A 22,501-nucleotide genomic window follows, 5' to 3' on the forward strand; every position below is an offset into this window, starting at 1 on the left:
GTTGCCAAGTGATGAGCAACTATAGATAAATGAGCCGAGAGTCGCACAAATGCAAAGCTTATATATAATCAGAAAAAAAACAAGTTTTACATTAACTGTGCCCTAAAGCCAATCAGGTAGGCACACAATGAAATTTCCACCAGCAATTCCCAGCTCAGACAGGGGAAAATCAGCCCTCTCCTGCCACAGGAGTGTAGACTTTGACCCTCTTAATGTAAAATGACTGGTTTGAAGCCCAGTTGTTAAGGAACCACAAACAGATGCCTAATACTAAGAAACATTAGATGCAACATGTTAGACTGCAGAACAGCAGCCCTTACAGCGTTTGAAAATGCAACTTTAAACTGTAAAGAAGTGAAAAATAAAAATAAATAGCTCAGTAAACCTTCACAGTATAATGAAAATATGTTTTTCCATATAAACATGTCTCCAACAAAAGCTTTATTTTAGTTGCTTATAGCACTTTACTGACCTCAGCAAAACAAAGTCTCAGAATGTAAATTTGTGGTTAGTGGCCAAATGTGAAAACTACATAATCTCTGATGTTTAGCTTAGGTCATGCAGATTGAGACAGATTAGTTTCTGAAACAATGTGAGATTTGAATAGGGAAAAAATGGTAGGACCTTATAATCTGTAGCAGGGAGATGAGTGGAAATGAAAAAAAAATAGAAAGTGCTGAGAGGTTTCTTAGCACCAAATAACATCTGGGTAAAATTATAGGGAGAAAATACTGTGGGATAAGCTTAAATGCATGGAAAGATAAAGAACTCCCCTGATGTGCAGACCGTTCAACGTTGTTTGAATCCACCAATGAAAAAGGCATCTCCAAAATGTTCACATTCATTGCTTCTGCAAATGCGTAGCCATCCAAAACGCTGTGAGGGTGTTTTACTTGTTTGTTTGCTGATGTATTAATTAATGAATTCCTTTGTTTAGCAGAGTAAATACTTTAATTAGGGGGTACAGATTGTGTATAGACATTTACATTTATTACAAAACATTTTCCACAAAATATAATGATTTTTTGGTCTGCAGGTAAGAACACTATGTACAAAGTAACTACGTTCAATTTATTTACAAGAGAAGAGTACTAGAGAGTAAGAGAAGGGAGAGAAGAAAGAAAGGAAGGGGAAACGTACTTGAGGAGAGACTAGAATGGATGGGGGATACGTAGGAATGGGTGTAGCTGTGGATTTCTAAATGTATATTTAGTTTTGGTAATTATACTATGTTGTGTTCATAGGATAATTGGTGGACATAATCATTTTAACTGCAGGAGAAGGAGTTCTAGTATAGATAAATATGTATACTATACTGTGTGTGTATATATATGTATATATATATATATATATATATATGTGTGTGTATTTATATGGATTCACTTTATAAGCTTGAAATCTCGAATTTCAGAATTTCAAGCCCATAAAGTGGAAAATCCAAATACCCAAAACCACAAAACTGTGAAACCCTAAATCCTGAAACCACAAAACCTCGAAATTCAAACTCCCAAAACCATAAAACCTTGAAAACACACAGCACACAGTACACAACACATACAAACACACACAAACACATCTCCCGACACTTTCAAAAACCAATACAACACACACGCACCCAACTAAACAAGCACACACACCTACCCTTATTATATGCAGCTACTGGGAATCAGCCACCTGTTACCTTAACGCAAATGGGGAATATATCTCAGTATCAGGATGTAGGCGCTAGACCGAAAGTGAGGTCAGTTACAAGCAAGGGTTTTCCTTCTCTTCCAGTGATGGTGCAATCACCTCAGTCGAACAGCAGAGGGTGCCACAAGAGGAAATACTCCAGCGAATGTTACCAGGGAACACGCAAAGTGAGGAGATGAATTCCCTTGTATATAACTTATCGGATTATATATTGAGTGAAGTAGAACTGTCAGTCCTAAATAAAGGACTGAGTTTTATCCCCTCTGCACCTTCAAATGTGAGTGCTGTACTGACTGATTTATGATTGTTTTGCCATAATTTGACTTTGAAGTTAATGCTTAATGACAACAGTGATGTTGTGAGTAGACGCCAATCTAGGCGTCCTAGCACTTATATGCCAGTAATGCCTCTACATATACAATTGTTCATTGAAACTTGTGAGAATGATCTGTGTAAATATATGCATGGACATAGGGACAAGAGGTATTATAACTTAACTGGAGCAGAAAATAATGCCTTGAAAGGTTTAAAGGGCAATTGTGACATCAGCATCAGACCCTCAGATAAGGGAAGGTCGATTGTGGTCATGAATTTTAATGACTACAGTCATATGATGCTTAAAATGTTGAATGAGGAGGCGACATATAAATGTATAAATAAGGTTAGAGTGAGATCTATAATAGATTATGTACACAGTGCCTTATATGAGATGTTTCTTGATGGTATCATGCATAGATCGGGAAGTGTACAATTTTTTGAAAATAATTGAACCAAAAAGATCAGTCATTAAAGGCCTACCAAAGGTCCATAAATCTCTAACAACCCCCCCCCCTACGTTCAATAGTATCAGAGGAAGGTTAGGTTACGCAAGCATGTTCTCTTTATGTTGAAAAGAAATTGAAATGTATATTAACAGCTATTCCTGTTGTACTTAAGGATACAGAACAGTTTCTGACAGATTTGTTTACATTTGTGGAAGCATATGGAAGGGTAACAAGTTTACTATTTGTGACTCTGGATGTTGTAAACTTGTTTACCTGTATTCCTAATGATTATGGACTGGATACCATCAGGACCATATTAGTTAGAAGAGAGGATTTTGATAATACTGCTGTAGACACAATTTGTTCCTTATTAGATTTGGTTCTAAACAACAATATTTTCATGTATGGGGACTCTGTTTTTGCACAGAAATGGAGGGGTTGCCATGGGCACCCCCTGTGCAAATTCCTATGCAAATTTGGTTATGAATGTGTGGGAGGAGCAATATGTACTCAATAGCTTAGTGTAACAGCAACATGTGAAGTTTTATTGTCGTTTTGTTGACGATGTCTTTATTGTATGGGGAGGGGTTCAAGACGAACTGAACACCTTCCTTGAATGCATAAATCACACTACTGACTTTTTGAGGTTTACGATGCAAAGCTCCTCAAAGGAGATGGATTTTTTAGATGTACATGTAGTAATCAATGACATAGGTGAGGTTGAGACAACTTTGTTTTGTAAAGGGTGTTGGGAAAATAGTCGACTGTCTTTTGATAGTATGCACCCTAGGTTTATATACTCCAACATAGTAAGGGGTCAATACATGAGGGTTTCACAACTATGTACACAGGATGATAATTTTAATCAAAACATAGAGAAGATGACTGATCATTTTTTCAAGAGGGGTTATTTGAGCAGCATTTTAACCCAAAACAAAGAGCGAGTTATGAATGAGAGGAGAAATTTTGCTGCCCCATACTTTTCAAGACATAATACCAGCAATATAGTGTTCAGTACTAGATCATCTAAGCTTAGATTTGGCTTAAAATATGCCAGCGATGTAGGAGCTGTATGCAACAGAATACATAAGAATTGGTGGGTACTTAATTAGTTGGAAATAACTCCTCCCTTTTATACAAGAATTGTTTGAGCCTGAAAGGCAGCTATGTGCTGGATGCCCGTTTAGTGTGGGAGAAGGGCATCAATAATCCAACAGAATGGACACCTTCAGATGCCAACATTGTAGGGTATGCACTTGTATATCACAAGAACAAGTATTTGAAGGGTCTATATTAGGTGAATGAAAGTTCATCTTGCGAACGCTCACATGAGCGAAAATTGCAGAACTCAAAACCACAATTGTGAGATTGCGGTACAGTGAAGATGGGAATATTTGCCCTTTCCTCACTGTAGTTCGATCTCAGAGCTGGAATATATATTCATTGGAGGGTGTGGGGGGCGATGCCCCCACAATTGCAGTTTCGAGTTCCTGGATTTTCGCTCATGTGAGCGTTCGCCAAGATGAACTTTCGTTCATCTAATATAAACCCTATTTGAACACCCTTGGTTAATCTATACTTTTTATCCCAAGTTTTATGCAGACTGCAGCACTGAGAATGTTATATATTTAGCAACCTGAAGGTCCTGTCAGCGTTTTTATGTTGGTAAATCCAACAAAAGGATGAAAGACAGAATATTTGGTCATTCCTATGATATTAGAACAGGCAATATTAAAAATTCCTTAGCCAAACACATTAAAGAAAATGAAGGTCATGAGTTTGTTTTTAGAGTACTTCAGATTGTTCCTATGAGTGCTGGGGGGGGGATTATTTGATAAACTACACTGAATATATGGAACTTAAATGGATTTTAAGGCTTCAAGCTGACAAACATCCTGGCTTGAATCCATGTGTTTCTTTAAGACCTGTACTAAAGGGAAGGAAATTGAAGTAAAAATGCAGTTGATCAGGAGGGTCTATGTAATTTCCACTTAAGTATTTTTAAATGCGAAAGAGCTCATCTGTTTTATTATTTTAATAAAAGTGTTTGTATCTGCTAGCTGTGGTGGTCCTGCCATTCTTGTTTTATGCTTTGGAAATTTGTTGTTGTTTTGGCAATAATCTTTACCACCAGTTGGAACTTTTTGTGTGCTCCTTCATTTGCATGCTGATAAATTGTAATAATTTTAGTTACTTTCTTTATATTAATATTTAAGAACATGATATAGTTGTTGAAAATGTTTTAAAAGTTAATTTTTTTAATCAATTTTCTTGTAAATCTAGGTAGATGTACGAAGATTTTGGTGATTTTTAGTATCAGTTTTTACAGACTGTTTTAAACAGGTACTGTAGCTTTTAAAAAAAAAAGTTACTTACTTACCATAATGTACCATCTGAGTTGTTGCTTTTCATTTGTCTTCAACCTATGGGACTCGGATCCGACTCCAGCATCAGAGCTGAAATCCGAGCTACTGCCCTACCCATAATGCCCCACTGTCCCTCCTCCCCTCAGATCGAGTTTGCTGCAAAACTACACTAACCCCTCTACAGAAGAAAAACAATCTCCAACCATATAAAGGTCTAGATAATACATAGACTCAACTCAGGCCAAGAAAAAGCCTGCACTTACCTCTGTCCAGTGCACTACACAGCCAAAAAGGCAGGGAGAAGGAGGTAGGGACAGTTGAAGACAAATGTAAAGCAACAACCTACATGGAACGTTATGGTAAGTACATAACTTCTTTATCTGAAGTTGTTGTTTTTCATTTGATCTTCAACCTATGGGACAGAGTCCCTAGCGACAATAACCGTGGGTGGCACAGTGGTGCAGCGGTTAACGTTGTCACCTCACAGCAAGAGGTTCTCCGGTTCGATTCTCGGCTGGGGTGCCTTCTGTGTGGAGTTTGCATGTTCTCCCTGTGTTCGCATGGGTTTCCTCTGGGTACTCCGGTTTCCTCCCACATTCCAAAGACATGCATCTGGAGCATTTCTCCCCGGGCCTCCGCTGAAAACAGGCTCTGTGGAACCTAGTCGGACATTCCCGGTCAACAAAATGTTAAAAAAAAAATTAAAAAAAAAATTAAAAAAAAAAAGTCCTCATGGAAGTGTGCTCCAGCGCATGGCTGAACCAAAGGAAGCTCTTCTCCTGGAGAGAATATCTAATTTGTAATGGGAGATAAAAGTATGTGAAGAAGATCAAGTAGCAGATGAACAAATATTGTCAATAGGAACCCTAGAACAAAAGGTCGCAGAAGTAGACACTGATCTGGTAGAATGCACCCGGACAGGGTCAGGTAGACAAACCCTTGGAATGGTAAACCATCAAAATACAGCTGGAAATCCAGTGAGCGAGAGTGACCTTAGAAATAGGCATTCCCAAACATGGCTTAGAAAAGGATACAAAAAGTTGATCTGACCAATGAAAACCTTTGGCTCTATGCAAATAAAATTGCAGCTGTCTGTGGACAAGTAAATGCAATTTGTACTCCCCTTTGTTCTGATAATTCGGGAAGAAAACTGGCAAATTAATTACCTGGTTAATAATAGCTTCAAAAGCCACCTTCATTAAGAAAGAAGGATTGATGCAAAGAGTCACTCTGTCCTTATGGAAGAGAAGGTAAAGAGGCTTAATGGACAATGCCTGCAACTCAGAAACCCTCTTGGCTAAATTGATAGCTTCCAAGAAGGCCATCTTCCAAGATAAAAACTGTAAATCGACAATGGCAGCTGGTTCAAATGGAGGATAAACCAGGGCCTGTAAAACTAGTGTCAGATCCCAAGAAGGCATGGGGTCCTTAAAAGGAGGTCAAAGAAGGAATGTACCCCTTAAAAAGTCCTTGAAAAGTTTGGAAGAAGCTAAAGAGGCAGAATTCTCCCCCACATGGAAATTCAAAATTGCGGCCAATTGAACTTGAATCATAGAAAAGCTAGCACTGTTGAGAAAAATATGAGCTAGAAAGTCGAAAATGGCAGAGATAGGAGCTGTAAATGAGTTCAGACTATGCTGAGAAGCCCAGACAGAAAAACACTATCACTTACTAGAATAAGTCTTCCTAGCAGAAGCCTTGTGAGCCACAACCAAAATATTTTTGACTGGTGAAGAGAGCCCTGGAGTCCTGGCCATCAGGGAAACTAGAGCAGCCAAGCGGTGAACATCAGGCTGACTAAGTCCAGGTGTGGAACCCCTGACTGGTGTGTGAGAAGAACTGGATCCAGTGTCCAGGGAGGACACACTTGGTAAGACCAAAGGGTGGGGAACCAAACTTAGCTAGGCCAGAAGGGGGCACAATGATGGTAACTTTGCTTTTCAGCCGTCATGCTTTCTGAATAAACTTGGGGATTAGAGGAAGAGGAGGGTAAACATAAAGCAAACCAGAGGGACTAGTACATCTCTAGGGGACTCCCCTGGAGGGGGGATCATAGTGAAGTACTCACTGCACTTTGCGTTGGAAGGAGAGGCAAAGAGATCGCAGTAAGGATGATCCCCATCTTTGAAAGATTATGTCCGCTACTCATGGATTCAGAGACCATTCATAAGGCATCAGAATGGTTCTTTTGAGCCTGTCCGCATGTATAGTGGGCTTCCCCTGTGCATTGCCATCAGAAAGTGATTGGAAGAGATCATCCACTGAAGGACTTGCAACGCCAAAAGCTTCGCCCTCATCTCCAGGGCACTGATATGCAGATTGGTCCCAAGGAGGACCATGTACCTTGGACCGTCCATCCCATGCAGTGCCCACCCCACCTGAACAGGGAGGTGCCTGTGGTCACTGTGATCAAGAGGAAAGGAAGAACAAATGGGTGACCCAGAAGAAGGTCCGGAGACTGAAGCCACCACTGAAGAGAACCCCCACAAACTCAGGATATCCAAACCTGATACAATAAAGGAAGTTCGAGAAGGGACCACTGTATGACTAAGATCCATTGGAGAATCTGCATGCGAAAATGTGCAGTTGGTAGAAGAGTGATCATGGCTGCTATGGACCCTAATGCCAGAAGAATCAGACCTGCTGAAGGGAGTTGAGTCTGAAGAATAGACTTCACTTGCTGTTGGAGTGACAATAACCTGTTTAGAGGCAGACAAACCCTGCTCTGTATCGTGTCCAGCCAGGCACATATGAAGTCCAACTTCTGAACAGGTTCCAACTTCGGCTTGGCTAGACTGATCATAATGCCCAGGGATGGAGCTACGAGAAGAAGGTAATCCCTGGCCTGAATCAGTCGATGCCTGGATGGAGTGGAAAGGAGCCAATCATCCAGATAAGGGAAGACCTGAAACCCCTGCAGCCACAAGTGAGATGCCACTACCACCATCACTTTGGCAACCACCCGGGTTGCAGTGGTGAGTCCAAAGGGAAGCACTCTGGATGTGTTTGGTGGACCTTCAGGACGTTTACTATCATGAGAGAATGAATAGATGCTCCAGATGATTCTTTTGCTTCCAGCTGGGAGCCAATTTTCAGTTCGGTCATTCATCTGCAGAAAGGGCAGAATGGACTGAAGAATAACCATCCAAAACTTTGTCTTGGCAATGGCAAGGTTCAGGGTTGTAAGATTCAGAATGGGTCTTAAGTCCCACATTTTATTTGGCACCAAAAAGAACCTGGAATAAATGCCTGACCTGGACTGGTCTAAGGGGACTCATTTTTCCAGCAGCCTGGGGATTTCTATGGCTGCCACCTCCCATTGACCAGGTGGAATATCTGGGAGGATTCTGTTCGGAGGAGGAGGATGAAGGAAGAGGATGGAATAAGCTCTGGATATGATCTGAAGCACCCAATGATCATTTGTGATGGACTTCCAGGCTGTTGGGTGCAGGGTGAGATGCTCCCCAACTGCTTCCACAGTAGAGCAATCAGGCAATCCTTCAGGATTGCTGAAATGGTCTGTCCGAGAATGAATCTCGAGACTCTTGGTTTCTTGGACCCCCTCTACCATGAGGGTGGTGCCTGTCATTTCCCCCTCTTCCCTTGGGAGAAGACTGACCCCGAGTGTCCTGGGAAAAACTGCGAAACTTCCAAAATCATGACCTTTTGGCCCTATGCTGATATCTAGAAAAGGATCATTGTAGAGTGGAGAAGTGGATCCCAATGCAGACAAGCTCTCTCCATCCTTCTTGAACTGGGTAAGAGTGTCATGAACAGTTTTGCCATAAAAAGTTGACCCGTCAAAAGGGGCATTCATGAATGATGCCTTAAAGGGCTCCAAAAAAGCACAAAGCTGGAGCCAAGCATGCCGCCTAAAGGCAACACCCGTCCTGGCCGCCCTAGAGGCACCCTCAGTTGCATGAGAAAGAAGCCTCATGGACATGTTTGAAATGGGATTTAGGGTGGCCATACGGGAAGAGAAAACCATCTTCTCCTCTGCCGACATGGACCCTGGGGGAGACTCAAAGACTTCCGTAACTAGGTCCCTCTGCAGTCTGGTGACATGGGTCAAATAATTCAGCACATGCAGAGCAAAGGTGGCTGAAGCATAAACCCACTTCCAAAAGCAGTCCATCGCCCTAGACTACCTGTCTGGAGGGTGACTGAGGAGCTTTCCTGGGCCAGCTCCTTTTTGGTGGCCACTGCCACTACCATGGCATTGACTGGGGAACACTTAGACCAATGGGGCCTGTCTGAAGGAACACTAATAACTTTGTCCAGGTGCATAGGAATAGGCTCAACCATGTCCAGTTCCTTCCATGCCCTACAAGAGATAAGACATGCCAAAGGATCCGCAGGGGGGGATGGGACACCCAAGATGTAGAAGGCTCTGTGCCATATGCCTCCAGGAATACAGATTCATCAGGGTTGGGTTTAAGGGAAGACTACCAACCTCTCTGATGCAGAATCTTCATGATGTCCCCAAAAGAGACATTGTCAGGGGGTGATGGAGTGGAACACTCCCCCTCATCCAAATCTGTATCTTCCATGATAGATTCCAGAGGGGAATCTAAGTGCCTCTTCATGCACATGTGCTTCTGAGGCACCTCCTCTGGGTGAGACTCTGGGGATGGCTTGGAAGCTTCAGGGAGTTTCTGAAGAGGAATGTCCTGGGGCAGTCTGGCAACAGGTTGTCTATGAGGGGGCAGGATGGATGACTGCTGGCCAGAAGCAAAAGGAGCCAGGGTGGAAACTGAGGAAGAAAGTGCCAAGGCTCTCAAAGAAGCCAAGAGGACCATCTCTACTACGTCAAATGCTGAAGGCAAGTGGACCCCCAGAAGGCAGCTCAGCCAGAGATGAAACTGTTGGTAATGGAGCTTCCCAGACTGTCGCCCCCTGTGCTGAAGGAGGAGTTGGAACCGAGCTTCCCAGCATCAACACTGCAAGGGGAAGGGATAGCTCCAACAACATTGGAGCTGACTCCAGCCCCTCGGAGACAACACCAAAGCTATGGTTCAGAGAGTCAGTCCAGTCCAAAGACATCAGAGCTGAACCACTCTAGGTAACTGTCAGTGTCAAGATACCAAGGACCATTGGAGCCAACACTCCAACACAAGGAAACCTCAGACCCAAGTACTCAAAAACCGAAGGTTGGGTCAGAGAAGGAGATATCGGGAGGAAACAGGACTACATACTCACAGCTCCAGAAGGAGATGAAGCAGACAAGACCCCAAGCTGAATCTGGGCCCAAAGAAACTTCAACATCATCCTTTCCACCTTGGCTTCAGACAGGCTTGGAGTGGACCAGACAGAGGAGGCTACTGACCCTGGTCTGGAATGGCACTGAGGGGAGGCAGAAGTAGGAGACCTAGCTCAGGAACTCTCCAGCTCCAGGGAGAAGCAGGGAGACTGGTGCTGAGAAAAACCCTGGACCAGTTTGGACCTAGACATAGAGGAAGGTTTGGCAGAGGAAGACCAGTTAGGAGACCTCTTCCTTGCCTGATTCTTCTCCTTATGTCTGGCCCGATCCCCTTCCCCATGCTTCTTTATGGGAGTTTGAGTCCTAGAAGCTGGAGAAGCAGAAGTAGGGGCCTCCTCTCTTTTTTCCTCCTGTCGATAAGCACGCAGGGGTTGAAACCTGTGCATATTGAGCAGGAGGAATCAAGGTGGAGAACCCCCGAAAAACACTACGGACAGAGTGTGGTCATCAGATATAGGAATTCTGTGCCCACACTCCATACACTTCTTGAACCCCATCTTAGGAGTGTCAGCCATGGGCATGAAGCACATGAACACTCACACACTCCAAACACAAGAAAACAATGCAGGACAAGGGATAGAAAGAAGTTTTTTTTTTTTGTACCAAAAACAGACCAACGTAAGAAAGAAGGGTAGAAGAATAGGAAGATAAATGGACAGATAGCAAAAAACCCACAAAAAAACTTACTAGCTACAAAAAATACTGGAGGAGCTCAGAAAGATGGCAAATCTGTTGTTCAAAACGAACAGCAAATGAGATCTGATAGGATGAGGGAGAGTGGGGCATTGTGGGTAGGGGTGGAGCTCGAATTTTGGCTCCGAGACAGGAGTATACGGCTGAGTCGAATCCGTGCCAGATCCGAATCCCATAGGTTGAAGATCAAATGAAAAACAACAACTTCAGATCCACCATTTTGTTATGGGGTGAAGTTATACAAGGACTGACAGCTTGTGAGTTACCAGTTCTGATGAAGTCCTGTATGTCAGCAAGGACGAAGGCACTAAACTGTCTTTATTTCCTTTGTGCATGTGGATTAATAAAATCCTTGGGTTTGTACTTGCTGTCTCCTGAGCTCTTCGAGCTGTTCCAGGTTTGTGCAGTTAGGACCTGGATAATACTTAACCACTCTGTGTTTTAGGACTCCTTTCCCCATAGTGTGATTGCTGTTCATTTTGAAAATCCCCTTACTCAGAGAGTGTGAAAATCTGACCGTGGTGCATCCAGTTCCACTGCTTCATAATGGCAACTCATACTCTTGGGAAACCAGTTCTGTAGTGAACATGCTAAGCTACTCTATAGTGATACTCCACAGGTAGACCATCAGCTATACAGTATTTCACAGATTATTCCTAGTGTGGGGCAAAACTCAGTCCAGCCTGATTGCATTCCCAACCAATGCCAAGTACAACTTATTTTGTTTAATTCTGCGTCTGATAGGCCATCCTTTGGCTATTGTCATGCATCAGGGGACTTGGCCAACATGATTTTCCACACTTCTATCCCTCCATAAGAAGCCCCTGTACTTGTGACTGTGCTCCAGGAAAACAGATCTAACCCATCCCTCTGGCAAGTTTTATTGTAACATTCACTCCCTCAGTCTCATAGTAATTACAGGTAATCCCTTCTTTTCTATTCAAGTCATAGAGGTCCTATTTTCATCACAAAGCCCATCTACTTGCAAGTCATATAGGAATAAATGAAGCACTTCACTTTGTGGGCAGCAGACAAAGGCCATGATTCCCCATTTTTCTCTAATAACTTCATTTTTTCACTTACTGCTATAGGATTTTTGAGTCTGGTATCAGTTTCTCTTCTATTAATGTCCATCCCATGGTCATTCCAATTTCCACTGCAACTTAGACTTCTCCCTTTGGCATTACTCAAGGTATAGAAAGCCGTTCTGTACAGTACCTTCCCTTTAGACTAACCACATGGGATCCTTTACCATTTTGGAATTTGTATTTCATACTGGAGAAACTAGTACTACTACTTTTCAGCTAATTTAAAGTACCTACCCTGGAAGACCCCCTTTTAATGGCAGTAACATTCAGTTGAACAATTTTCATTTTATCTCAGAACAAATTCTTCTTTCTTGCTGAAAATGGCCACAGAGACCAAGTTAAACCAGTCACTCATCTTCCCTGTCTTGTTTGCTTACTGCTGTAGCTATTCTCAGAATATTATTCCCTTTTCTCTGAGGTATGGCTATCCTGGAGGTGGTATATATAAGTTCTGGGGGGGGGGTTGGAGGTGGGTATTGACCCCCCATACAGGGGAGGCAGTGGGGCTTTCCACCACCCTCCCCCAAGCAAAAAGAAGTTTAAAGGAGGAGAGTGAATTCTGAGATTCGCCTTTCTCCTGTATTTTCTGTGGGTTTTTTTGGCTTATTGGCATTCAGTATTTCAAGTGATGACATTTTAATAGGGTGCCTTTCTTGATTACTGCAGCTAGGGAGAATACCTACTCCAGTGCATGGAAGTGTACCTTGTTTCCTGACTACTGCAGCCAGAGGTAATACCTGCTCCTTTGCATGGACATGCACATTGTTTACTGACTACTGCAGCCAGAGAGAATGCCTGCTCCATTGTATGGATGTGCATTGTATGGATGTGCAGCTTGTTTCCTGACTACTGCAGATAGGGAGAATACATGCTCCACTTCACTGTTATCTTAGATGTTACCCTGATAGGAATAAGGCTATCCTCAAACTTTTGTGTCAGTGTCAAAAACAAGAGTGGTGTAGTGGTTAGCATTGTCACCTCACAGCAAGAGGTTCTCCAGTTCGATTCCCGGCTGGATTGCCTTCTGTGTGGAGTTTGCATGGCCTCCCTGCATTCACATGGGTTTCCTCTGGGTGCTCTGGTTTCCTCTCACAGTCTAAAGACATGAGTCTGGAGCATTTCTCCTCAGGCCTCTACTGAAAATGGGCTCCATCCCAGTCAGACTTTCCCGGTAAACAAATATTAAATAAATAAATCCCCCAGGCTTACCCTTAGTAGATGGCTGCAGCTACCTAACCTTCTCTCATCACCTTCAAAAGATACTGTAAGCTGAATGACATGTCCTGGTGCAGGTGTTCATCTTAGGGCCATTGTGATTCAGAGTATATTTCTTTAGGTATGTATGCCCACGATGGTGCACTAGCGATTGTGCCCTGCTGCCACGAGGCATGCATTTCCTTTCATCAGAAAAAAATATACATAATTTAATAGTAGCCCTGTAAGAGGAGAATCCACACTTCAGTATAGCTGGTTTCATTTCCTTTAATTCTCCACTGTTTTATTTGTTGTGCAGTCTTCAGTGCAACTGCAAAAGACCTGGACACACATGGTGTTGTGGGTCACCATGGAAAGGGAAGAAGGTGCTCAGTAGCCTGGGAAAGCTGAGTTATACTAAATCCTGCAGCATTAGTTCTGTTGTTACATAGGATGGGCATACCTCCTATATGTTTGTACATACATTTTCTTTGTTATTGACTGTAGACATTAAAATATTCTTATGTTTATGTTTTTATTAAAACAATAATTATTTGTTAAATATGATTTGGTTACTAAGTGTTATGATAGCCAGACTTTTGAAGCAGACAGGCTTCTAGTAGTTACCCCGTACACACACACACACACACACACACACACACACACACACACACACACACACACACACACACACACCATGCAGTTTTTCACATGGGGAGCAGATATGGAAGTTTGAAGTGCCCGTGTCCAGCTCTGACATAAACTGTCTTCACATGGTAGTGGGTTAGAATCTGAGTGAGAGGTATTTAAGATGAGAACTGCTTTTCACAGTTGTCGTAGCCAAAAAGGTACAGCAGTACAGTGTCTGGTTACTAATGTAAAAATGACAGGTTTAGCACCGAGTCCAGTTCTTGTTAAAATGTTTCTTAAGTGTCTAAACATCTGAAATGACAGCGTATGTCTCCGTGTAGGTTCTAGAAATGTATTCATCAGGGCTTCTAACATGAAAATGGGTTGAAAGAGATATGGCAGGTTTGGTGTGTTTTAAAATTTGCTTAAGTTCAGTTCAAAGTAATGGGAAAATGTGCATGTGACAAGCAAACACCCACAGGAAAGGTGCACATCTGGAGAGAAAGCAGTAGTAAAAAACAGAAGTGGCAAGTGACCAGGAAAATTGTGTTAGGTAAACTACTGTGCCGTGTGAGAAACCAGCTGGGAAGGCTGAGGATGTCAGAAGAGGTATTACCACTAGAGAATGAGAGGTTTTTGTTCCTCTTTATAGAGACGGTAAAACACTATCTGGGATATTGTGTGCGGTTCTCTAAACATTGCCTTTACAAGGATGGCATTAGAGAGATGGTTTGTAGTGGTTGGAAGGAGGGGACATGAGGGAAGGACACGACACATTTGGTATCTGAAATCATAGAAAGAGAAAGAGATTTGAATATGCTATTATATATATAGTCTTGAAAAGTATAATAGAATCTTTAAATATTTAAATACCTCAAGAGAGCCTGGAGTAGTACTCAAACAGAGATGCGCATAAAAACAAGAAGGCAAATTGGAATGTATGTTCTGAACAGCTTTGCAGGTGTATAAGGAAAGCTTTCTTGCTAAGAGAGAAAAAAAAAATTATAAAATGTTTGAAGCAATTGAAAGACCGCACTTATGAAAAATAAAAAAATTGAGTTGGATAACTAGGGGACAGAACCTGTTCACTAGATATCAGAATGAACCAATTAGTCCTTATGCCCCATTAGTCAGAGTTTTTTCCAACAGGCTGAGGCCTTAGTCTGTGTGAGAACAGTCAAGGCTTTCCTTCAGGCTGCTTAGCAAATTAGAGTGGGGTTGCTGAGATTCAGAAGCATTGGAGAAGCTTGAAAAATGAACATTTTCAATACTGCTTCATTTTGTTGTGGCATGATGAAACGCATGGTACAATTAAATATGATGTGGGGATTGTACAAGTGGTGTGTGTGTGTGTGTGTGTGTGTGTGTGTGTGTGTGTGTGTGTGTGTGTGTGTGTGTGTGTGTGTGTGTGTGCACGCGCCCATGCATATAAATAAGTAGACACAGAATATATATATATATGTGTGTGTGTGTGTGTGTATATATATATATATATATATATATATATATATATATATATATATATATATATATATATATGTGTGTGTGTGTGTACGCATATATATATCTGGGGAGATGGCAGACAGAGGGTCAACCTTGTATAAACTATATTTGTTTTTAAGAAGAGGCAGAAAATGCAATGCAAATATAAACATAAAGTAGCATTTAAAAAAAAATAATCTGGAGTGCAGAATTTAATGGTCTTATTTTTTGTCATCCTTAACCCACTGACTTGTGCTTGCAGCCAACTACATTCCATGATTTTCAACCTTTAGGACTCTGCACTTGGACATAACCTTCTATTAGCCTGTCTCCTTCTCTGTCTTTCTCTCTCTCTTTTCCATACAATATGGTCTACAGTGCATCTAGCGATGTCCGATACATCCTTCCTCACACAATGCTATGAAATCTTGTTATTCTTCTTTCCCTGTCAAGGTATATCATCCTTGCCCACTTCTGCAGTGTTTCAGGTACTTGCCTTCATTGTCCTCATATATGAGAGTGAGGGTCCTTCACAACACTGTGACCACACCACACACTACAAGCGATACTAGTACACCCTGACCATTTCTGAACGTAGACTGTCTTTATGCACATAGATGTACTGCAGTTGTGCTAATAAACTGGTTTATCAACAATTTGTCAAATTGTTTTTAATGAAAGTTAGGTAAAACAAAAGTTCTTCTTCAGTATATTTTTCCTCAATGTCTGTCGACCTTCAGTTGTATTCTGGTACGCCCTCAGTTTTTCATCCCTGTTCCCCACACAAACAATTAGCATTTTAGTTGTTCAGATTCCACACTGGTTTAAAATATTTTCTTTGCAGGTACTACTTGGATATACGGTAATATCATTTTAACAACAAATTAAAAATAAATATTTTAAGTGGCTTATTTTTTTCTCTCGCTGTTTTCGTTAGTGATCATTATGTTTGTCTCTGCTGTGCTGTGTCTGATATTCAGAGCTGCTAAATCACTGTCTGTATTCACTCATTTGTTACTTAAATGAGGTTTTCATCTGTGTCAGTGAACATGACCAGAGTGCATACAACACTTTGCCTTTTGCTTTTAGACGTATATCTTAGTGTGCATCCAAACAGTTATTTTCATTAATGTAGTTTTGTACTTATAGGTACCTGGAGCCACACAGCCTGACTTGCAGGTCATTGCAAAGAAAACACAGGTGTACGTCTGCCGGATTAATGATCGACATGGCAATGCAAAGTTTAGTAACTGGGTGAAGATCCGAGTCATTCCAGATGTGAAAGCAGGTAGTATCTGAAATGAATTAATGTTCTGCAGAAATAAATGTTCAGAGCAGTGTTCATCCCTAAAGAATACCACAGTTTACCAAGAAGAGCAGGCTTGCTTTAAGTAAAGTCTGTATGAGTAATTTAATAATATCAGCATAGAATCTGTCATGTATCTCCTTACATGCTGGGTATTTGTGATGAGGAATGAGTACAAAGGCTGTGGAGGTTTGCAAAGGTTTATTGTAGCACCAGGAGTTGTATAAGGAACTTGAATGAGTAAAAATGGAATTGTGCACAAAGAATTTAATTGATTTATTCCAGCTCATGAAGTACCTGAAGAGGCTGTATCTCCAATATTGCATCAGCCTTTTTTTTTACTTCTCATTTTTTTCTTTAATTTTTTTGTCCCTTCTAATCCTGTCAGTCAAGACTTTTCCAAGCTTGCTCATTCATTCTGGCAGTAGGTAGCCATAACCTAATTAAAAGCTAGGGGTTAAACTTGAGATGAAGACAGCCATCATCCACAGGCAGTTTGGATCCTCTGTTGTGCCTTAACCTTCAGTCATATCCCATACCTGGTGTGCATTGGTGTCAGTGCAGATATCTACAGATACCATATCTTCTCCCTATAGTAGCTATCTGGGCTAGAGGTCCCAGTTTCCACCTTGGACCATTGCCCATGCTGGAGGTCTCCCTCCCTCCTTCCCCCTATGATAGGTGACTCACCAAAGTATTATCCCCACTCACTTCTGAGGATCCAGGTCCACTAATTAAACCTAGGTGGCCTAAGGTGCAGCCAGGGAGTCATCCTTCTGTGGTATGGAGCTGACATCTTCTTTTCATATCCAAAAAATATTCCTGTACAGTTATTTTAATCTACATTACCTCTTTATGACAGAGTTCATGCCAGAGACACTGGTTCATATCCTGTTATATTAGGCTTAAGAACAAAACTGTGTAACCAAATGAAACAACCACAAATTCCAAAGGAATGACACCCCAGATGTCACTGGAAAATCCAGCCAAGTTTAATATCCACAAACAGCAAGCACAAACACCAGGTTAAGCGCTTTCATCCATCAATGTCACGACTTCATCAGAACAATCCTTATTCAAAACCCAACCCTTTTATATTGCTGCATTTACATATTATCAACCAATTATCCTATTAATGCAATACTTATCTAAAATAGCTTACATCAATAAACAAAAAACGTTATAAAACAATCGTTTTAAAAAAACATCTATCCTAGGATGTGCCTCAGCTTAAGTATACTAGAAATACTAACATTTTCATTTATGCCTGGATAGCTAGTTGCATCTAAATGCAACTGCCACTTTATCTCACATATATCCAAGTGCACATCCAGGATTCTACCTTGCTGATCTTTGACTACCTGTTGTAACACTAAAAACTTAAAAAACATGTCTTTTATACATTAAAATATGTCTACTTAAGGTGTTAGTACATTTTTTATTTCTACTATCTGACAAATGTTCCCTTATTCTTTCTTTAAAATGTCTACATGTTTTTCTAATGTAATACACCGAACATTGTATACACTTTGCCATGTAGACCACATTTTTTGTCGAACAATTAAAATGGTCCTGTATATATATGTTTTTCCCATTTAAACAAAATTTGTCATTGGTTTCCAAAATATGTGTGCAATAAGTACACATGCCACACTTAAAGTTACCCAACAATCTATTAGTACTATTTGCATCTCTCTCATTGCACATCTCCAAAATATCTTTGAAGGATCTATCCTTTCTAAAAACAAACTTGGGGAATAATCCCACTTTATCAACCATATACTGGTCAAGTTGTAATAACCCCCAATTTTTCTTAATCACTTGGGCTACCATGCCAGCGTCTTTGTTATAGGTGGTAATAAAACTCATCCCCATTTCTTTATTGGCTTTTACCATTTCCATTCTACTATTTTGGGGTATCTGGATTGGGTATCTACTGGCTTTTAAAATGGGCTTATAAATCCCGTCCATACGTTTAACTACTTCCTTTTTTATTTTCAAACATAATGCTTCAGGATACCCTCTTTTTGCAAACAACCTTATAATAAACTCTACCTCCTGCATAAATTCATTAGCACAGCTGACCATTTTGGCAGCCCTTACCAATTGCCCTTTCACAATAGACTTTTTTTGATGGTATGGATGCATAATTTTAAAGTCCAAATAGGAATTTGAAAAAGTAGATATTCTAAAAATCCCAGATGATAAACTATAGCTCCCCATGTCAAGTCTTAAATTCATGTCCAAGTAAGATATACTATCCTTACTAATTTCATGTGTGAATTTAAAAAATTCCGCAGTTTGATTAATATAACCCAAGAATTGATTCAAAATATATTCTGGGCCTTTCCAAATTAAAAATATGTCATCCAGGAACCTTGTATAATGTTTAATATGAACTTGAAATTCACTTGGAAATATGTATTGTTGTTCCCAATATGACATGACATAGTTAAAGTATATGGGGGCACATGCTGCCCCCATAGCTACCCCAGTTAACTGTTTATAATGCTGTCCTTCAAAGTACAGGAAGTTATATTTAACACTGCTTCTATCAATGCAATATATACATGTATTTGGTCTTGATCATATAACATTTTTTCATTAATTGCACTTCCAACCATGATAACCCCACGTCATGGGGTATCACTGAAAACAAATTACAAACATCCATAGTAACCAACTTGATGTCATTATTAATATTACTTATTTTTTCCAAAAATTGCCATGAATCTCTACATATATAAGAGAAAACAACCAAACCCTTTTGTAAATGAAAATCCAAAAACTTACTGATAAAACAAGTGTTTGCTCGCTTTTCATCCACTATAGGCCTAAATTTTAAATTTTCTAGGCCTTTGTAGATTTTTGGTATCCCAAAAATAATGGATACCATAGGATATTCATTTTAATGTAGTTGTGTTCATTTTCATCAATTTGCCCCTGGAATAACACATCTTCTAGCATTAAATCTAGTTTTTTTATATGCTATGTTAATTTCATTCATTGTAATTTCAGAATACATATCATCCAATAACAATGTGGTCATACTATCTGAGTAGTCTCCCTTCTCCATTATGACTACCCAGTTACCTTTATCAGGCTTCATAATATGTAGATTTTGTCATTGGCTATATCTGATAACAACTTTTGTTCTTCCTGACTTAAATTGTTACCAGCATCTGACTTTTGACTTTTAAGGCCTTCCCTAATATCAATCTCACAGGCTTTTTCAAATATGTATATCAAATTATTTACTGGAGGATTAAAGGTACTAGGCCTTTTTAATGTATGCTCCACTTCCTGTTCTACATTACCTGTGCAACTAGCTATCCAGGCATAAATGAAAATGTTAGTATTTCTAGTATACTTAAGTTGAGGAACATCCTAGGATAGATGTTTTTTTAAAATGATTCTTTTTTTAAAATGATTGTTTTATAAAGTTTTTGTTTATTGATATAAGCTGTTTTAGATAAGTATTGTATTAATAGGATAATTGGTTGATAATATGCAAATGCAGCCATATAAAAGGGTTGGGTTTTTGAATAAGGATTGTTCTGATGAAGTCCTGACATTTATGGATGAAAGCGCTTAACCTGGTGTTCGTGTTTGCTGTTTGTGGATATTAAACCTGTTTGGATTTTCCAGTGACGTCTGGGGTTTCATTCCTTTGGAATTTGTGGGCTTAAAAACAGATTTTGAAGTGCAGATGCTCATAGTGGATCGTATGGGGATCAAAATGTTAAATTTGACACAGACCTGTATGTTATGCAGCAGAAATTATTGTTACTTACCATACTACTTACAGGTAAGTTGAAAATCCTAGATATAAGGGGCTGTAATCACATACATTAGGAGATAAAGGGAGTGTTGAACATCCATGATAAACACTTACAGCACAGATGAGGCATTATTTGCCACTGTGAGAAAAAAATGTTTTCTTATTTTAAACAGTTTTGTGTATTGCTTTGTCTTTTCATGAACTATGTTATGCCACTGTAAATATTTTGTTTTCAAAAACACATCAGCAGCCCTCATTCTTCTTAGCCAATTTCAGTATTCTTAATCAATCACAACACAAGTTTTGCAAAGGGCATTTTGTACTAACATTAACATCCTACATCAGAAGTAAACTAAATTAAGGAAAATGGTTACAAGACTATTGCTTGATTTATCAAAAGTACTTGTGTGACAGTAAACCCCACTTCCACCATTAATACTACTAGTACTACTAGCCTCTGATGTTTAATCAGTCTTTAATACAGTATACCCCTTTATAATCCACTTTCAATCAGGAACTCAAGTACACAACCTTAGAGGCAAATGTGACAGCTCACTCTCACCAGTTTCATCACACTAATGAGTCAGCCACTGGCAAGCAGCCTTTCTCTAAAAGAGAATCTGTATACTGGAATCAGTTTCCATCACACATCAGGAATATACAAAAATCATCCTGGAATTCCAAGGAAAGCTGTTCACTGAAGCTGTATGTAAATGTTTAAATTCTAATAAATTGCCTTTAGAACAAAAATGTATTCCAGTGGCAAAGTCTATGAATTCACATTGTAAATGTCTTGTAATTTGCTTATCATTTACTTACTGCTTATATATTTAATGTTTATACTTGCAGTGTGCAGTACTGTTTCTATTAATAAAACTCTCATTTCATTTCTTCAAGCTTAGTGCAAAATGTGCTTTGCCCCTCCAGTCAAGACAGCACACTCCTCCTAGGTTCATAAGTACTTACTAGGCTATTGATCTGAGATATCTTAAGCAGTCAAGCCTTACATTTCTGTGGTAGTTCCTAGCCCTTATATTTTGCATATAAATAACCCAGAGATGGGCCAAACATGGATATGTTGGGACATTTACATGTTTCCCTTATCCATGAGGGCAATGGGGGGCTGAACCAGGGTGGATTTAGCATTACCCATCTACCAGTGTATGTTTAATTTGCAATTTATTTGTCACCTAGCCAGTAAAAATGAGAGGGAGGGAATTATGTTGTCAAATTGACATATGGGATGAACAACAGATACAGTATGTTTAAGAACACAACTAGAACAGGGTGGGAGGGATAAAAATTAATAAACACTTATCTGTATAATTGGGGCCTGCTACAAGTGCTCATATACCACTAGTTTGCAATGCACTTCCCTGCAGCCACTTACTCGCTTTGGCCAAATGACCTAACTCCCACTACCCCAATTCCTGTGTACTACACTAAGGTAACTGTCCCTCCCAGAACTCTTAAGCTAACCTTAAAAACATTTCCCACTGTATAAACCTAAAATCCCCCTCTGCTCCATAACCCTCATGTTCACTCCCTAAACCTAACTCTGAACTAACTACACCTAAAATCCCCCTTCCCTCTCTGACCCTAACTCTAAGCCAACTCCTGCTTGTTCCCTAAACCTAAAATCCCCCACGCCTTCCCAACCCCAATCTAGTGCTAACTCATCATTCCCTAAACCTAAAAGCCCACCTCCCCTCCCTAAATCTAAAGCCCCCTTCTTGTTTCCCTTCCCTACTTACCAGCTTCACATTGATACCTTGATGATGTCTGATTGCTCTGGCAACTGCTTCCCTGAATACACATTCCAGTTTGAGCAGCTGCTCAACCAGGAAGCTGGACAGGGAAACAGCCACTCGAGCCCATTGCTGCGAGTTCCTGGATTAGAGTAGCTGTAAGGGTCCTGTGTAGCTGACTGTCCTGGAGCTGCCTTAATGCAAACATAAGTCTTGAACTAGCCGGACACACACACACACACACACACACACACACACAACATAAGAAAGAAACTAGGATTTAATATCAACAGTCCACTTAAGTGGCAAAATGCAGTGCAGCTATTTACTGTAATTACTCATAAAGGCATAAAGACCGTAGGTAAAGCAGATCTTCTTCTTCTGACTTTTCCCGGTTAGGGGTCGCCACAGTGGATCATCTGTCCGCTTATGATTGGCAGTGGAGTTTTACGGTTTCAAGTTGCCAACCTTCCACAGAAGGCATGCACACATTCACA

At 40.4% G+C, this 22,501-nt stretch overlaps 1 protein-coding gene across 2 annotated transcripts in view; it reads left to right on the top strand.

Annotated features, from left to right (window-relative positions):
- The window catches only part of LOC122789899 (mucosa-associated lymphoid tissue lymphoma translocation protein 1-like), a 696,960-nt gene that overhangs the window by 84,836 nt on the left and 589,623 nt on the right, over positions 1–22,501 (top strand). For both annotated transcript variants that reach the window (XM_044057339.1, XM_044057340.1), the window contains exon 3: positions 16,319–16,457. In XM_044057339.1, the coding sequence (XP_043913274.1) occupies positions 16,319–16,457 (139 nt within the window). The remainder of the gene's footprint in view (positions 1–16,318; positions 16,458–22,501) is intronic.

This window comes from Protopterus annectens, chromosome 15.part0 (genome assembly GCF_019279795.1).
Source record: "Protopterus annectens isolate FY-2018-M chromosome 15.part0, PAN1.0, whole genome shotgun sequence".
In the NCBI taxonomy this organism is placed as follows: domain Eukaryota; kingdom Metazoa; phylum Chordata; order Ceratodontiformes; family Protopteridae; genus Protopterus; species Protopterus annectens.